General features: G+C 35.5%; 1 protein-coding gene across 1 annotated transcript in view; it reads left to right on the top strand.

Moving 5' to 3' along the window:
- The first annotated feature begins 1579 nt into the window (after nucleotides 1-1579).
- The window catches only part of LOC136846807 (major facilitator superfamily domain-containing protein 6-like), a 39825-nt gene continuing 23417 nt past the window's right edge, over nucleotides 1580-17987 (top strand). The window contains exon 1 of the mRNA XM_067118060.1: nucleotides 1580-3878. Coding sequence (XP_066974161.1) covers nucleotides 3593-3878 — 286 coding nt within the window. The 5' untranslated portion in view covers nucleotides 1580-3592. The remainder of the gene's footprint in view (nucleotides 3879-17987) is intronic.

Here is a 17987-nt window from a genome sequence, read left to right as displayed (position 1 = left end):
CAGGTAAGCCAAATATATGTGAGAGTCCAGGCAGTGGATGATAAAAAATCAAGGGTTTTCAACTTAAAAATACTGAATGAAAAACCGATTACAGTTTGTTCTTTTAGGTGAGAAAATGGCTGTCATGTAACCCTTCGATTTTAATGGAGATAAATTTCTGAATCTGAATATTTACTCTGAGATGTATCACAGTTTGAAAGGGATTCAACATTTCAACAATATTCTTATATCTGACCAAAAGTACGTATGCTAAAAGGATCCGTTTCTTCTTTCATAATTATGGATTGCTCAACATTACTACTCATCACTCGCAAAACCTCTTCATAAATACACATACACAAGCATACACTCATACACAAAACACATGCATACACACCCATCAGGTAGTAGGTTGGCAAAGGCACCAGCCGCCCGTTGAGATACTACCACTAGAGAGATACAGGTCCCAATTTAGGACTGGCCAGTACAGTCTGTTGTTGGGGTCCCTTTCTAGTCACGGTTCTTTTTCTTTCTAAGCCTACACCTACACTGAATAGACTGGCCTATTCTCTACACGTCTCTCTCTCTCTCTCTCTCTCTCTCTCTCTCTCTCTCTCTCTCTCTCTCTCTGTACACACACTTGACAACACTGGTACACTTGCTATACTTCTTGTACTTTTTAACTAAAGTTTTTTCCTACTTTGGCTTCTCTCTCTCTCTCTCTCTCTCTCTCTCTCTCTCTCTCTCTCTCTCTCTCTCTCTCTCTACACACACAATTCGAGATTTGAAGTTCAGGAAATCTAGAGTCACTTTTGGTAAACACTGTAATCACTATAGTCCCAATTTGAGTCTTAATTATTTTTGCAGACTCGTCTTCCGCCTCCATGGAGTCTCACAAAGCCTCAGGTGTTTCCAAAGCCTTATATCCCATCCTCGTTGTCAATCACTGATTCACGTACAAACAAACACCTACTGTATGTACGTAAGCACATAATCACATTATTTTTCGTAGTCGTTCACAAACACATACACCTAGACATTTTTAAGCAAAATTCACATTCCTGCATGCACAAACAATCACGCATTCCTTGGTGGTCACCCTTCCAAGAGTTGGACATATGAAAGTGAATGAATTTAGCTGGTTTAGGCACTCAGTAATATATATATATATATATATATATATATATATATATATATATATATATATATATATATATATATATATTTATATATATATATATATATATATATATATATATATATATATATATATATATATATATATATATATATATATAATATATATATATATATATATATATATATATATATATATATATATATATATATATATATATATATATATATATATATATATATATATATATATATTATAAATAGCATCTTCTTACCTTGTACAAAATAGCCATCATAACATACAATTCTGGACTTATAAATACAAAACTTCCTACATAACGGTTCCTAGAGTAAGGTGACCTGTATTCGGAATTTAGATGTAATTTACTTTTTGTTTTTATTTATTTATTTATTTTTGTTATGTTTTGTTTAGCATTCTTGAAAATCGACCTAAAATTTCCTCAATTCCTAGACAAAAAAAAAAATTGAATCGGAAAAATCGCCATAGTTTTCTTTCAAGGTCACTCATGGTCGAGGGCGCGTTCAGTATCAACAAAAGGTTGCTAAAAACCGCCATGGGTTTACGTTTTGGTCGCAAAGATTTCAACCCTGCTTTGCCCAAGGTTATTATTTTAAAATTTGCCCTTTTGTAGACAATCAGTAACTTTTCAACAAAAAAATTATAATTAGACAGTCTTTGTCCTTAAAACCTCCCATCTCAATCAGAATATATCATCAAACCATTTTAACACAAGCATTTTAAAGTTGAATATTCGTAAAAATATCTCTTATTTCTGTTTCGGACATCGCGAATTTCGTGAATAAATTCTTAAGAATTCTTTCTGAAAGGAAGTCAACTTTATTTGCAAGCGAATTTGTCATAATTCGCAAAGACACTTTAAGCAGTTACGTCATCGTGAATCCAAACGCCAAATAGTCGATCTTAAATGACAACATGGCAACTCGTCCCCACGGCTTTTCCCTTTGGTGACCACAACGAGTAGGTAGGTAGTGAGCAGTAGTGAGCATTCCCAGCCCAGGATAAGCTAAAGTGTTTCGGTGTCTGCGTCGTTGATTTCCAAGCGATTTTGAATACTTTGAAAAAGTCGTTCGTACAAGATACCACATAAATTTGTGGTATAAAGGCATGGAAAATCTGCTCGTGTTAACGACAGTTAAAGAGAATTTCTAATTGTGAATCGCCCAGTGCAAAATTCTGTTGCAATCCAAATTTGTTATCGTGGTTTATATTCAGGTGGGGTCCTGGGTATATTGAAAATATTAAATCCGTTGGATTTCCTGTTCCATTCTAACTGGTGATTTTGGAGAATATCATGATAACAAAACACCGTAGTGGAGAATTCATTTTCTAACTTGCAAAGTGCTGCATAGCTAGGATATCCAAGTGTTGCAATGCGAGCTTTTATTATCAATGCGCTGTCTATTCCCACGTTATTAAATTTATCTGACGATGTGTCCCCTGCCGGAAGGGTGGAGACACTGGCTTCAGTATTTTCCGTTTTTATTATAGTTTTTGGTGTTCAAAGTAAATTTTAAAAAGTGCTGTCAGCGAAGATACAGTTTTATCTTTATCTGCGAACAATTTTCCTACTGTGTCGGTTCTACGACATGATACAAGTGCGCGGATTTTACAACCAGGTCCATTTGTATCAAATCTACAACCAGAAACTTCGTCATGACTTCTACAACCTGATAGATTTGTGCCGTTTCACAATCTAATGCGTTTGCATCGTTTTTACAACTTCATACATTTTTGCGGCTTAGATAGTGGGATCCAGTTGTGTTGTCATTACAACCATCGGCGCTTGTTCGATTTTAACAACCTGGAATATTTGCCAGTGTTATAAACGTGCACACACGTGTACGCAGCTTTGCATGTGTATTTATACACATGCACATTTGCTGTATCGAGTTGGCAAAGTTCACACCAGATTTGTCAGCTTTCTGTTACTCAAGATTTTACCTGCTAATCACTGGACTGTTACCTTCATTTGTGCAGTCTAAAATTTTTTAAAACTTTTTAGCTGGTTTCGGACGCCATATTGACCCGTGGCCATTCAAACCAGACTCCTAAGGTTGTTGCAAGTTTCTAGGAACTTTTTTTTACATCGTAACAGACCCAGTTGTGACTCCTAGTGTTTGCAGAATCTAAATTTTAGCCATTTTATCAAGTGGAATTGTTGTAAAATCGAAGGAAGTATAATTTCGCGTAGATCTGAAGAGAGAGAGAACATGAAATCTGTGAAAGAAAGCTCCCTTAGTGGCAAGACCGCTGAAGATGAAATTGCAGAGGAAGAGAAAGAAGGGGAATCAATTTGCGATCCAGACAAAGTGGTTGATATGGCAAACAGCACACCTGGTGAGGTTTCTGATCAGGTAAATGAGATTGCTGATAGTGAAAAACCTGAAGATCCCGTTGAAGTGAAGAGTGATCTTGGTGTAAACGGAGTGACGAATGAAGGCTTTGAAGGGCGTTGCGAAGACCATAGTGAAGGTTCACACAGTGAAGGTTCAGTTGGAAATCGTGACGTCAGCGAGGAAGATCTTGGAGGAGACTATCGAACAGAACAGGCCTTCAGTGGGTGAAGACCCGAAGACCGAAATTCAACCCGGGCATGGGCATGTCAATCACACCTTGGACATCGAGGAGAGGGATAATCGGCAAGGGGTGAAGAGGAAACCAGGTGAAGAAGAACGCGAAAGTGAAGAGAAAGTGAAAAAGGAAGATGAGCTGAAGTCAGGTAGAGTAAATATTGCGTTGTTGTTTTTTTTCTGTGACTGTCATTCTTTGAATTTTGTATTTTTGGTTAAATGTTGATTGTCAGCCAGATATGTGTGTGTATATATATATATATATATATATATATATATATATATATATATATATATATATATATATATATATATATATATACACATATATATATATATGTATATATATATATTGTATATATATATATATATATATATATATATATATATATATATATATATATATATACTATATATATGTATATATACATACATGTATATGTGTATATATATATATATATATATATATATATATATATATATATATGTATATATATATAATATATATATTATATATGTATATATATATATATATATATATATATATATATATATATATATATATATATATATATATATATATATATATATACTGTATATATATATATACTGTATATATATACATACATATATATACATACATACATACATCAAAACAACAGTAACTGCTACTTCAGAACCTACCTGCAGAAGGAAGGATTACCAATGCTGTGTAGATGACTGACTTCAACAATTTCAGTTGATGCATTTACCCACACTGAGAGCTCACGCTTTCTTAGTCTCCATCCCTTAATGCCTTCTAACACCTCTGAATCATATATGCACTTTATATTAGCCATCCGTCTTGATTCGTCTTTTTCATCAGTACTGATATTTTCACCATTTCAGAGAGAGAGAGAGAGAGAGAGAGAGAGAGAGAGAGAGAGAGAGACGGACGAAGTCTCTCTCAGTGTAGCGTGTTTGTTTGTGCACCTGAGAGAGAGAGAGAGAGAGAGAGAGAGAGAGAGAGAGAGAGTGAGAGTATTCAGCCAGATTTTCTAGGTAGAAGGCTGGCCCAAGGCTCCAGCCGTCCGTTGAAATACTACCACTGGAGAATTGCAGGATTCCTCTAGGACTGGCCAGACAGTCTAATTTTGGGTCCTTCTCCAGTCACGGGACTTTTCCTTAAGCCTTCACTTACACTGAATACTCTGGCATATTCTTGATACGTCTTCCACTGTCATCATACACTTGACAACACTGAATATACGTTGGGAATTACACGTCTTTGACAACACTGAATATACACTAGAAATTACACATCTTTGACAACACTTAATGTACATTGGAAATTACACTTCTTTGACAACACTGAACATACATTGGAAATTAAACATCTTTCACAACACTGAACATAATTTGGAAATTAAAAAACTTTGACAACACTTAATATATACAGGGAATTTTACATCTAATGCTTTCTTCCCACTTTTGCCTACACTGAATATACATAGAAAATTACATGTCTTCTGCTGTCATCACACACTTGCCAACACTGAACATAACATACAATGGAAATCATACATGTGCTATCATCAAATGCTTGCCAACACTGAACATACATTGAAAATTACATGTCCTCATCAGTCTCACATGTTGCCAACAGTAAACATACTTTGGAAATTACACATCTGCTGTTAACACATGCTTGCCATCACTGACCATACATTAAAATTACATTTCGGCTACCAGCAAAAGCTTATCAACATAAACATACATTAGGAATTACTCACCTGTTTTATCAAATACTTGCCAACACTGAACATATACTGGAAATTACACATCTGATATCATCAAATGCTTAACACTTAACATAGATTGCAAATTACACATCTGCTATCATTAAATGTTTATCAACACCTAACATAGATTGGAAATTACACATCTGCTATCATCAAAATCATGCCAAAACTAAACATACACGGGAAATTATACATGTGCATTCATCAAAAGCTTGCCAACACTAAACGTACATTGGAAATTACACATCTGCTATCACCAAATGCTTGCCAACACTAATAAATATATAGTGGAAATTACACTTCTGCTATCATAAAATGCTTCACCACAATTAACATAGACTGGAAATTACACATCTGCCATCACCAAATGCTTGCCAACACTAATAAATATATACAGTATTGGAAATTACACATCTGCTATCATAAAATGCTTGACAACACTTAACATAGATTGGAAATTACACATCTGCTATCATAAAATGTTTGACAACACTTAACATAGATTGGAAATTACACATCTGCTATCATCAAAAGCTTGCCAACACTAATAAATATATATTGGAAATTACACATCTGCTATCATCACATGCTTGCCAACACTAATGAATATATATTGGAAATTACACATCTGCCATCATCACATTCTTGCCAACACTAATAAATATATATTGGAAATTACACATCTGCTATCATCACATGCTTGCCAACACTAATAAATATATATTGGAAATTACACATCTGCTATCATCACATGCTTGCCAACACTAATAAATATATATTGGAAATTACACATCTGCTATCATCAAATGCCTGCCAACACTAATAAATATATATTGGAAATTACACATCTGCTATCATCAAATGCTTGCCAACACTAATAAATATATATTGGAAATTACACATCTGCTATCATCACATGCTTCCCAACACTAATAAATATATATATTGGAAATTACGCATCTGCTATCATTTAATGCTTTACAACACTTAACATAGATTGGAAATTACACATCTGCTATCATCACATGCTATCATAAAATGCCAACACTAATAAATATATATTGGAAATTACACATCTGCTATCATAAAATGCTTGACAAAACTAATAAATATATATTGGAAATTACACATCTGCTATCATCACATGCTTGCCAACACTAATAAATATATATTGGAAATTACACATCTGCTATCATAAAATGCTTGACAAAACTAATAAATATATATTGGAAATTACACATTTGCTATCATCACATGCTTGCCAACACTAATAAATATATATTGGAAATTACACATCTGCTATCATCACATGCTTGCCAACACTAATAAATATATATTGGAAATTACACATCTGCTATCATCACATGCTTGCCAACCCTAATAAATATATATTGGAAATTACACATCTGCTATCATCAAATGCTCGCCAACACTAATAAATATATATTGGAAATTATACATCTGCTATCATCAAATGCTTGCCAACACTAATAAATATATATTGGAAATTACACATCTGCTATCATCACATGCTTGCCAACACTAATAAATATATATATTGGAAATTACGCATCTGCTATCATTTAATGCTTTACAACACTTAACATAGATTGGAAATTACACATCTGCTATCATCACATGCTTGCCAACACTAATAAATATATATTGGAAATTACACATTTGCTATCATCACATGCTTGACAACACTAATAAATATATTTTGGAAATTACACATCAGCTATCATCACATGCTTGCCAACACTAATAAATATATATTGGAAATTACACATCTGCTATCATCACATGCTTGCCAACACTAATAAATATATATTGGAAATTACACATCTGCTATCATCACATGCTTTACAACACTTAACATAGATTGGAAATTACACATCTGCTATCATCAAAAGCTTGCCAACACTAATAAATATATATTGGAATTACACATCTGCTCTCATAAAATGCTTGACAACACTAATAAATATATATTGGAAATTACACATCTGCTACCATCACATGCTTGCCAACACTAATAAATATATATTGAAATTACACATCTGCTATCATCACATGCTTGCCAACCCTAATAAATATATATTGGAAATTCAAATCGCCAACACATATTGAAATTATCATCATCATCAAATGCTTGCCAACACTAATAAATATATATTGGAAATTACTCATCTGCTATCATCACATGCTTGCCAACACTAATAAATATATATATTGGAAATTACACATCTGCTATCATTTAATGCTTTACAACACTTAACATAGATTGGAAATTACACATCTGCTATCATCAAAAGCTTGCCAACACTAATAAATATATATTGGAAATTACACATTTGCTATCATCACATGCTTGACAACACTAATAAATATATTTTGGAAATTACACATCAGCTATCATCACATGCTTGCCAACACTAATAAATATATATTGGAAATTACACATCTGCTATCATCACATGCTTGCCAACACTAATAAATATATATTGGAAATTACACATCTGCTATCATCACATGCTTGCCAACACTAATAAATATATATTGGAAATTACACATCTGCTATCATTTAATGCTTTACAACACTTAACATAGATTGGAAATTACACATCTGCTATCATCAAAAGCTTGCCAACACTAATAAATATATATTGGAAATTACACATCTGCTATCATAAAATGCTTGACAACACTAATAAATATATATTGGAAATTACACATCTGCTATCATCACATGCTTGCCAACACTAATAAATATATATATTGGAAATTACACATCTGCTATCATTTAATGCTTTACAACACTTAACATAGATTGGAAATTACACATCTGCTATCATAAAATGCTTGACAACACTTAACATAGACTGGAGATTACACAACTGCTATCACTAAATGCTTGCCAAAACTAAACATATATTGGAAATTACACATCTGCTTTCATTAAATGCTTGTCAACACTTAACATAGATTGGAAATTACACATCTGCTATCATCACAAGCTTGCCAACACTTAACATAGATTGGAAATTACACATATGCTATCATCAGAAGCTTGCCAACACTTAACATAGATTGGGAATTACACATCTGCTATCATCAGAAGCTTGCCAACACTTAACGTACATTAAAAATTACACATCTGCTATCATCAAAAGCTTGCCAACACCAAACATACACTGGAAATTACAAATCTACAATCATCAACACTTAACATAGTTTGGCAATTGCACATATGCTCTCATCAGAAGCTTGCCAACACTAAACATATATTGGAAATTACACATCTGCTATCATCACATGCTTATCAACACTTAACATTAGAAATTTTCCATCTGCTATCATCAAAAGTTTGCCAACACTTAACATACATTATAAATTACACATCTGCTATCATCACATGCTTGCTGCCAACACTAATATTCACTAGAAATTACACACCTGCTGTCACCAAATGCTTGCCAACACTTAACATAGATTGGAAATTACACACCTGCTGTCATCAGAAGCTTGCCAACACTAAACATACATTGAAAATACCACATCTACTATTATCAAATGCTCGCCAACACTAAATGTAGATTGGAAATTACACAACTGCTATCATCAAATGCTTGCCAACACTTAACATATATTAAAAATTGCACATCTGCTATCATCACACTCTTGCTGCCAACGTTAAATATACATTAAAAATTACACACCTGCTATCATCAAATGCTTGCCAACACTTAACATAGATTGGAAATTGCTCAACTGCTGTCACCAGAAGCTTGCCAACACTAAACATAATTGGAAAGTACACATCTGCTATCACAAACGCTTGCCAACACTTAACATTTGAAATTTTACTCCTGCTATCATCAAAAGCTTGCCAACACTAACCATACATTGGAAATTACACATCTGCTATCACCCAATGCTTGCCAACACTTGACACAGCTTGGAAATAACACATCTGTTATCATTAAATCTTGCCAACACTGAACATATATTGGAAATTACAAATCCTCTATCGTCACAATCTTGCTAACACTGCACAGACATTGGAATTTAGACGTCTTCAGCTGACATCACTCACCTACCTACACTATCCATACACTGAAAATTCCACATCTGCTATCATCACATGTTTGGCAACGCTGAAAATATCCTAGTAATTATACTTTCTCCATTTGCTCCAGACACCTGCCAGCACTGACAACGCACAATCAAATAAATGTCTTCCATTATCCCAACACACCTGCCAACACTAAGAACACACTGGTAATAACAGGTCATACATCTTCTACCAGACAACACTGAATACACATTAGCAATTCCACATACATTCTCCATTTTCCCTACACACTTGACAACACTGAATACACAATGGTATTCTTCCACTATCCCGACACACCTGACAACACTAGGACCACACTGGTAACAACTCATTCATCTTCTACCAGACAACAGTGAACACACATTAGCTATTACACGTACATTCTCCTTTTTCCCTACACACCTGACAACATTGAATATATGTAGACATTCTTCCATTATCCCAGCACACCTGACAATACTAAGAATACACTGTTAACTACTCATTCATCCTCTACCAGACAACACTGAATACACATTAGCAATTACATATACATCTTCCTCTTTCCCTACACACCACACAACACTGAATACACATAGGCATTCTTCCACTATCCCATCACACCTGACAACACTAATAACACACTGGTAACTGATCACACATCTTCTACCAGACAACACTGAACACACATTAGCCATTACACATATGTTCTCCTTTTTCCCTACACACTTGACAACACTAAATACACAATGGCATTCTTCCACTATCCCAACACACCTGACAACACTCAGAATACACTGGTCACTGATCATACATCTTCTACCAGACAACACTGAATACACATTAGCAATTACACACACATTCTCCTTTTTCCTTGCTCACCTGACAACACTGAATACACATAGGCATTCTTCCACTATCCCAACACACCTGACAACACTAAGAACACACTGGTAACTGATCAAACATCTTCTACCAGACAACACTGAATACACATTAGCAATTACACACATATTCTCCTTTTTCCTTACTCACCTGACAACACTGAATACACATAGGCATTCTTCCACTATCCCAGCACACCTGACAACACTAAGAACACACTGGTAACTGATCATACATCTTCTACCAGACAACACTGAATACACATTAGCCATTACACATACATTCGTCTCTTTCCCTACACACTTGACAACACTGAATACACCATGGCATTCTTCCACTATCCCAACACACCTGACAACACTAAGAACACACTGGTAACTGATCAAACATCTTCTACCAGACAACACTGAATACACATTAGCAATTACACACATATTCTCCTTTTTCCTTACTCACCTGACAACACTGAAGACACATAGGCGTTCTTCCACCATCCCAGCACACCTGACAACACTAAGAACACACTGGTAACTGATCATACATCTTCTACCAGACAACACTGAATACACATTAGCCATTACACATACATTCTCCTCTTTCCCTACACACTTGACAACACTGAATACACCATGGCATTCTTCCACTATCCCAACACACCTGACAACACTAAGAACACACTGGTAACTGATCAAACATCTTCTACCAGACAACACTGCATACACATTAGCCTTTACACATGCATCTTCCTCTTTCCCTACACACTTGACAACGCTGAATACACAATGGCATTCTTCCACTATCCCAACACACCTGACAACACTAAGAACACACTGGTAACTGATCAAACATCTTCTACCAGACAACACTGCATACACTGCATACACATTAGCCACTACACATACATTCTCCTCTTTCCCTAAACACTTAGCAACACTGAATACACAATGGCATTCTTCCACCATCCCAACACACCTGACAACACTAAGAACACACTGGTAACTGATCAAACATCTTCTACCAGACAACACTGCATACACATTAGCCTTTACACATGCATCTTCCTCTTTCCCTACACACTTGACAACGCTGAATACACCATAGGCATTCTTCCACTATCCCAACACACCTGACAACACTCAGAATAAACTGGTAACTGATCATACATCTTCTACCAGACAATAGTGAATACACATTAGCAATTACACATACATTTTCCTCTTTTCCTACACACCTGACAACACTCAGAATACACTGGTAACTACCCATTCATCTTCTACCAGACAACAGTGGATACACATCAACAGGTATTCCATGGAAGGTTAACCTGAGGACTACTAACTTCTACTAAGCAGATGTGGGGAGAGGGTGGCTTGAAAGGTGTGTGGAGTTAGCCTGGGAAGGAGGAGGTAGATAGACTCGGTAAGCCCAAGGGGGAGCACTGGCCGAAACAATACTCACAGAAGGGAAACAAAAGAGTTCATCTTCTTGCAGAGAGAAAGAGGATCTATAGATTTATTTTTCTAATCAGATTGTATTTTTCTATTGCGCATATTTTTATTTTTGTTTACTTATTTATTGCCTTATTTATTTCTCTAATTTATTTGTTTAATTTATTCACCCCTAGTCGTCTCTTTACCTGTCAAGAACGACTTGGGAATTACTTTACAGTTAGTACAAAAAGAGTCAAGATACCACTCTTTGAGAGAGAGAGATGAACCCTGTGTGAGACGAGCCAGTACAGTCTTATGTTATAGGGCCTTTCTCTACCTCTCTTTCCCTAGTCACTGCCAGAGTTCAAATCCTAATCTAGTCCATTGCTGCATAACGAAATCTTTCCTCTTTGAGATTCTTCTTCTTCTTCTTCTTCCTCTTCTTCAGGATAACACTGAACCGAGGATAAGGGTGTCCTCTCTAGTCAGTTTCCTATGCCCTTTACGCTTTCTTGCAGAGCCTCATTTTCTCCGTGATTAGATGCCCTCGCGATCTCCCCTTCTATAGTTATTGTCTCGGCCACTGGTAACTTGAGGCGAACTAGTCACTCTCCTCCTCTCAGTCAGCCACGGAACACCCGACAGGCCGCCCTATCTGTACGTAGAAGTAGTAGACCTCCACACTTAACCATGCACTAGGAATACACTGGTAACTATTCATTCATCTAATGCCAGACAACAGTCAATACACATTAGCCATTACACGTGCATCTTCCTCTTTTCCTACACACCTGCCAACACTGAATACACATAGGCATTCTTCCACTACCCCAACACACCTGACAACACTAAGAACACACTGGTAACTGATCAAACATCTTCTACCAGACAACACTGAATACACATTAGCCATTACACATGCATCTTCCTCTTTTCCTACACACCTGCCAACACTGAATACACATAGGCATTCTTCCACTACCCCAACACACCTGACAACACTAAGAACACACTGGTAACTGATCAAACATCTTCTACCAGACAACACTGAATACACATTAGCCATTACACATGCATCTTCCTCTTTTCCTACACACCTGCCAACACTGAACACACATAGGCATTCTTCCACCATCCCAACACACCTGACAACACTAAGAACACACTGGTAACTGATCATACATCTTCTACCAGACAACACTGAATGCACATTAGCAATTATACATACATCTTCCTCTTTTCCTACACACCTGCCAACACTGAATACACATAGGCATTCTTCCACTATCCCAACACACCTGACAACACTAAGAACACACTGGTAACTGATCATACATCTTCTACCAGACAACACTGAATGCACATTAGCAATTATACATACATCTTCCTCTTTTCCTACACACCTGACAACACTGAATACATATCAGCATTCTTCCACTATCCCAGCACACCTGACAACACTAAGAACACACTGGTAACTGATCATGCACCCTTCTACCAGACAACACTGACAACACATTAGCCATTACACATACATCTTCCTCTTTCCCTACACACCTGACAACACTAAATACACATAGGCATTCTTCCACTATCCTAACACACCTGACAACACTAAGAACACACTGGTAACTGATCATACATCATCTACCAGACAACACTGAATGCACATTAGCAATTATACACACATCTTCCTCTTTTCCTTCACACCTGACCAAGGTGTGTAAGATACATATGAATGATAGAAAGGTTACCGTGGAATGGACGACATATGTTCCACAGTGTAAATGAAAGGATGATAGAGATCAATGTGAAAGTTTTAGGAGCATAACAGCTAAGTAAACTCTGGCTTGTGCATGACAGACTTTGATTGAGAATGTAAGGTAGATGATAAAAGGACTGACAGGGGGAAGAGCAGTGTACATTTACACAAAGAAGAATTTGTGAGCGAATTGATTTTTTAATAAAACAGTTTTGTGATAAACTGAAGAAAAGACAAAAAAAAATGGAAATCTTATGATAAAATGGATAAAGATGTGATGTGGAAAATGTTCAGGATGTTTGTGCAGAGGATGCGTTAAGAGTAAATTTGAGGTTTCTCATGAAAAAGTTAAGCTTCTGCTTTGACTTTGTCATAAGACAAATGTAGAGCTTGTGAAATTACAGCTAGAGGTATAATAGTTTAGAATGAGATCACGAATGAAATGTGGAGTGGCTGATGTTAGCTGATGATTGTCGGTGATAATGAAGGGGAACTACAGTGACTGATTGAGAGTTTGGAAGTGTCGGAAAGATGAGAGAAAACGGAAGAAATGAAAATTGAGGAATGAATGTCTACATGGATGGAGGATGTATGAAAGTGGTTGATCCATGTACAGACTTTGGGGCGTATGTAGTCAATAATGGTAAGATGGGAGAAAAAATTGAGGCCCAGAATAAATTAAATAAGGAAAAGCATCAAGATCTCTGGAGGATAATGTATGAATGGATTGTTTAGCCAATTCTCATTCATGGAAGTAATGTAGTCTTTTTCATCAGGTACCTATGCACCAGTACCTGATGAAGAAGACTATGTCTTTGAAAGCTTGTACATTGTCATTGTTCATCAGGTACCTATGCACCAGTACCTGATGAAGAAGACTAAGTCTTTGAAAGCTTGTACATTATCATTGTTCCTCAGGTATCTATGCACCAGTACCTGAAGAAGAAGACTGAATGTCTTTGAAAGCTTGTACTTGTCTTTTGTCATCAGGTACCTATGCACCAGTACCTGATGAAGAAGACTGTATGCCTTTGAAAGCTTGTACTTTGTCAATTAGTGAATCTGGAATATAAACTATCCCATTTTATTGAAGCCTAATATAATGTTGCAGAAGTGAGGTCAAAAAAAGCTCTATACAAACATTAAAAATCAGTGTATTTTGAGATTGTGTTATCATATATAGACTGAATGAAGTACTGTGGGTTAGTGAAAAGTGTATGATTCAGAAGTTATATAATGGACAAGAAGAGAGTGTACAGAAATTGGTTGATAAGTGCAGAATTAGCATTTTGAACGGGAGGGGTGCAGGCAAGATGGGAGGTGAGTGGCGTAGTATGAGCTATCGCTGTAGGTACCTGAATTGGCTGATATTCAGGTAGTTTTCTGCACATGGTATCCATCCATGATTCAGCATTTGAGTGAAGAACATGGCAGCAACTGTAATTTGTTTTTCCATAGAGCAATTATCTATCAATATTTACATATATAATAAAACCTTTCTGGTCCTTTTCAACATATTAAAATAATAATTGCCATACAATGAACTCAGTTACTCCTTGATTTCCCAATACTTTTGTTTATGATTTCCAGTGAAGCCCTTCAAATCCAAAATAAGAAATGAAATGAAGAAACGTTTCCCCGTAGGGGGGTAATGCCGTCAGTGCACCTCACACAGAGCACTGTAGGCGTTACTAAAGGGGGTCTGCAGCGTCCCTTCGGCCCCGAGCTGCTGTAACCACTTTTTTTAGTCTTTTACTTTACCTCCTTTCTTATTCCCTTTCTTTCAGTCTTGCTTTCCAACCTCTCTAAATCATTCTCTTCATTTCCACTAGCTGGGTTCGAACCCCAGCTGAGGAAAGTTCCTTTTTCTTCATATATATATATATATATATATATATATATATATATATATATATATATATATATATATATATATATATATATAAGGCTAGGTGGTTTAGATTCCATATTCTTTAATTTACAAATTACAAGTTTTCGAAGACATAGTATTCTTCTCAGGTACCTATGCACAGTACCTGATGAGGAAGACAGTATGTCTTCGAAAGCTTGTAGTACTTTGCAAATTAAAGAATCTGAATCTGAACCATCACGTCTTATTTTGAGCCTGAATATAGACTGATGGAAGTACAAAGGGTTAGTGAAAAGTGTATGATTCAGAAGTTATATAATGGACAAGAAGAGATTGTTACAGAAAGTGGATGATAAGTGTAGAAGTAACATTTTGAAGGGAGGGGTGCAGGCAAGATGGGAGGTGAGTGGCGCAGTATGAGCTATCTCTGTAGGTATCTGAATTGGCTGATGTTAAGGTAGTTTTCTGCACAAGGTATTCATCCATGATTCAGCATTTAGTGAAGAACATGGCAGAGACTGTAATATGTTTTTCCATAGAGCAACCGTCTATCAATATTTACATAAAACCTTTCTGGTCCTTTTCAACATATTAAAATAATAATTGCCATACAATAAACTCAATTATTCCTTGATTTCCCAATACTTTTGTTTATGATTTCCAGTGAAACCTTTCAAACCCAAAATAAGAAATTAATGAAGAAACCTCTACCCGTAGGGGGCTAATGCTGTCAATGCACCTCACATGGAGCACTGTAGGCATTACTAAAGGGGGTCTGCAGCGTCCCTTCGGCCCCGAGCTTCTGTAATCAACTTTTTTAGCCTTTTACTTTACCTCCTTTCTTGTTCCCTTTTTTCAGTTTTGCTTTCCAACCTCTCTAAATCATTCTCTTCATTTCCACTAGCTGGGTTCGAACCCTAGCTGGGAAAAGTTCCTTTTTCTTCATAACATTTCATATTTTGGATTTCAGTGATTTCAGTGGATTGCATCTTGTGTATGGGAATTGAGATATATTTACACATATATATATATATGTATATAAATATATATATGTATGCATAATTACAAATATATATATATATATATATATATATATATATATATATATATATATATATATATATATATATATATATATATATATTTATGCTTCAGTAAGGCAGGTTGGTTTAGATTATATATATATTCTTTGATTTACAAGATTTATTCTTTGAGTTTTCAGAAGACATAGTATTCTTCACCAGGTACCTATGCACCAGTACCTGATGAAAAAACTATATCTTCGAAAGCTTTTAGTACTTTGTAAATTAAAGAATCTGGAATCTGAACCATCACGTCTTATTTTGAGACTGTGTTATCATATATACTGACTGAAGTACAGTGGGTTAGTGAAAAGTGTATGATTCAGAAGTTATATAATAGACAAGAAGAGAGTGTTACAGAAATTGTTTGATAAATGGGTGGGGTGCAGGCAAGACGGGAGGTGAGTGGCGCAGTATGAGCTATCTCTGTAGGTACCTGAATTGGCTGATATTAATGTAGTTTTCTGCACAAGGCATTCATCCATGAGTCAGCATTTGAGTGAAGAACATGGCAGCATCTGTAATTTGTTTTTCCATAGAGCAATTATCTATCAATATTTACATAAAACCTTTCTGGTCCTTTTCATCATATAAAAATAATAATTGCCATACAATGAACTCAGTTACTCCTTGATTTCCCAATACTTTTGTTTATGATTTCCAGTGAAACCTTTCAAATCCAAAATAAGAAATGAAATGAAGAAACCTTTCCCTGTAGGGGGGTAATGCTGTCAGTGCACCTCACACGGCGCACTGTAGGCATTACTAAAGGGTGTCTGCAGCGTCCCTTCGGCCCCGAGCTGCTGTAACCAACTTTTTTAGCCTTTTACTTTACCTCATTTCTTATTCCCTTTCTTTCAGTCTTGCTTTCCAACCTCTCTAAATCATTCTCTTTATTTCCACTAGCTGGGTTCGAACCCCAGCTGAGAAAAGTTCCTTTTTCTTATATATATATATATATATATATATATATATATATATATATATATATATATATATATATATATATATATATATATATATATATATATATATATATATATATATATATATATATATATATATGGTGGGTTTAGATTCCATATTCTTTAATTTACAAATTACAAGTTTTCGAAGACATAGTATTCTTCATCAGGTACCTATGCACCAGTACCTGATGAGGAAGACAGTATGTCTTCGAAAGCTTGTAGTACTTTGCAAATTAAAGAATCTGGAATCTGAACCATCACGTCTTATTTTGAGCCTGAATATAGACTGATGGAAGTACAATGGGTTAGTGAAAAGTGTATGATTCAGAAGTTATATAATGGACAAGAAGAGATTGTTACAGAAAGTGGATGATAAGTGTAGAA

This window comes from Macrobrachium rosenbergii, chromosome 15 (genome assembly GCF_040412425.1).
Source record: "Macrobrachium rosenbergii isolate ZJJX-2024 chromosome 15, ASM4041242v1, whole genome shotgun sequence".
Taxonomy (NCBI): Eukaryota; Metazoa; Arthropoda; class Malacostraca; order Decapoda; family Palaemonidae; genus Macrobrachium; species Macrobrachium rosenbergii.
This window is presented reverse-complemented; position numbering and strand designations above follow the sequence as displayed.